General features: G+C 24.8%; 1 protein-coding gene across 1 annotated transcript in view; it reads right to left on the bottom strand.

Moving 5' to 3' along the window:
* Positions 1-1,938, bottom strand: part of LOC111684873 (ras-like protein family member 10B) — a 5,423-nt gene extending 3,485 nt beyond the window's left edge. Inside the window, exons 1-3 of the mRNA XM_046947911.1 lie at positions 1,808-1,938; positions 989-1,102; positions 485-637 (exon numbers count right to left, since the gene is read on the bottom strand). Of these exons, the coding sequence (XP_046803867.1) occupies positions 485-637; positions 989-1,102; positions 1,808-1,831 (291 nt within the window). The 5' untranslated portion in view covers positions 1,832-1,938. The remainder of the gene's footprint in view (positions 1-484; positions 638-988; positions 1,103-1,807) is intronic.
* Between the last annotated feature and the right edge of the window lie 677 nt (positions 1,939-2,615).

The following is a 2,615-nucleotide window of genomic DNA, read 5'->3' on the forward strand; positions in this document are numbered from 1 at the left end:
TAGTCTAGTCTATAGTCTAGTCTATAGTCTAGTCTATAGTCTAGTCTATAGTCTAGTCTATAGTCTAGTCTATAGTCTAGTCTATAGTCTAGACTATAGTCTAGTCTGAAGTCTAGTCTATAGTTTAGTCTATAATCTAGTCTATAATCTAGTATATAATATATTCTATAGTCTAGGCTAGTGTCGTCTATAGTATATTTCATACTCTTTCCTTTAACCTTGTCTATAATTTAGCCTATGGGCTAGAATCTGTTCTATCTATTCTATAATATAGTTTATAATCTAGTTTATAGTCTAGGCTATTTTCTGATCTATAGTCTATTCTATAATCTAGTCTATGGTCTTGTTTATAGTCTAGTATATAGTCTATAATCTGATCTAGTCTATAGTTTAGTTTGTATTATATAGTATAATCTGTAATATATTTTATAGTCTAATATATAATCTAGTCTATTCCATGGCCTAGTTTATAGTTTCTTATTACCTTCTGTACATTTTCATTATTTATTTCGTTAATATTTACCTGGGAATTTGCTTGAGTTTCATTTATTGTATCATATTTATTGCCAACTACAATTATACTAAAATCACGATGACTAAAACTATCCAAAATTTGATCTCTCATAGATCTGCAATACTGAAATTCAAAGAAGAAGAAATTAAAAGAGCAAAATTGAAATTAATACCTTTAAAAGTGAAGAAATAAAAAAGTTGGTAGTGTTAATAGCTTTAAAATAAAAACTGACAATTTAAAAAGTTTGGCCAAGATTTTATTTTGCTTGTTCGTATTTTGTTGTTTTTGGAAAATAAAAAAACTTTTGACATTTGAAAAGGCTAATAAATTTGTCAATAAATAATTGCCAAATAACAAACAGGTACTTTTGGAATAAAGAAAAATTACAGTTTTTTCCTTTGTTTTATATAAATAATGAAAGTAGAAATAAAAAGAAAATAAATAATAATGAATAAACAATTGACCAAAACTTACCCGAAATGTTTCCAAGTTTCCCATATCAAACACTAAAACATACGCATGAACTGTTCGCAACCCCAGTGGATGTCCATTGTTCCATTCAGCAAAATTATCAGCTGGAAATCGTTTCTGTTGAATGTTTAGTAGATGTTATTTTTTGTTGTTGTTTATGATGTTGAGAGTAATTTTAAGAAAATTAGAAAAGTTTTAATTGAGACCCAACATTTAATGTACTATTTCTTTAGCTTAATAATATTTTTGTTTCTAGTTGCTACTATTTGAATTCTAATGGAAATGCAAATGTGGATAAATAAATGGTAGGAAAGGAGAGCAGGAAAAAATTTCATTTATATTAATGGTTTTCACAGTATTTATTAAAAATAAAATTAGAAAACACTCCTTGCCTTGCTTTTAATTTCTAATATAAACTATTTAAAATATGTTAATTAAATATTAAAGTTGAATTAAAATAAATTTTTTACAAACAACTGTGAAGAAACCTTTAATGGCTGTTGGCATTTTAAATTTTTAAAAACAATGTAATGATTTATTTAACATAATTAAAATTACACTTGAGATTTTTCAATATTAATTGAAACAATTATTATGCAAAATCTATTTTATAATAATTGAGTAAAATTGATTGGTTTTTAATAATAATATAATTTAATATTCACTTTAGAATTAAATTGAAATTTAAAATTTTAAATTATTGTGAGTTTTAATTTAATTAAAAATATAAAATTTCTTTAAGTGTAACACAACAACTACTATCTCAAATAAAATATATCTATTACATTTTTTTCTTTAAAACCTTGTATAGAATTTATTTACCTGGGGTGGAACATCGATTACCATCAGCTCTCGTATACATGTATCACATACCAGGCAGCTCTTGTATACTTTTCGTCTGGTTGTTGTTTGATGTGTCTTGGGAAAATCATGGTAGAAAAATTGCTGCAAATAAAACGGGGGGAAAAAAAAAGAAATGAAAATAAACGAACAAAAATTACATATTTGTATTTCTCTAAAGTCAATAAAAGGAAATATACACACATACATACATATATACATAAGTATATATTTACAAATATTAAATTTCTATTTAAATTATAATATCAACTGGAATGTTTCATACAAAATGAAAAATATAACTGAACTTTAGATTAATTTTTTTATAAAACTTAAGTAATCGCACAATAACTAGGTAATATGTTTCAATTGTAATTACTTACCTAACAACATACTTTTTAATGACGACTACATAACTAGCATTTTTTGAAATTTGTTTACATTCGAGTCATGATTATGACGTTTCTAAACGTTTAAAATTATCATATATGCGCTCATTTTCTTATTATTCGTACGGAGAAAGTAGGGTACTACTCTTCTAAAAGAGTTTTTATGAGCTTCATTTTTGATCAGCTCCTATTCATTTTTGTGTCTATTTCTAGTCATTTGTGTGTCGAAATATTTGCCGTTTTAGAATAATTTTCGAATCATATTTAAGTTATTTTTGAGTAATTTTTACAATTACATACACACAGAAAAAAGATTGATTGGAAATCGGCTACTATGATAAATATTTAGTTAAATTAATTAAAATTCTATTGCTGTTATTAAAAATCTGTAAAATTAACAA

This window comes from Lucilia cuprina, chromosome 4 (genome assembly GCF_022045245.1).
Source record: "Lucilia cuprina isolate Lc7/37 chromosome 4, ASM2204524v1, whole genome shotgun sequence".
In the NCBI taxonomy this organism is placed as follows: Eukaryota; Metazoa; Arthropoda; class Insecta; order Diptera; family Calliphoridae; genus Lucilia; species Lucilia cuprina.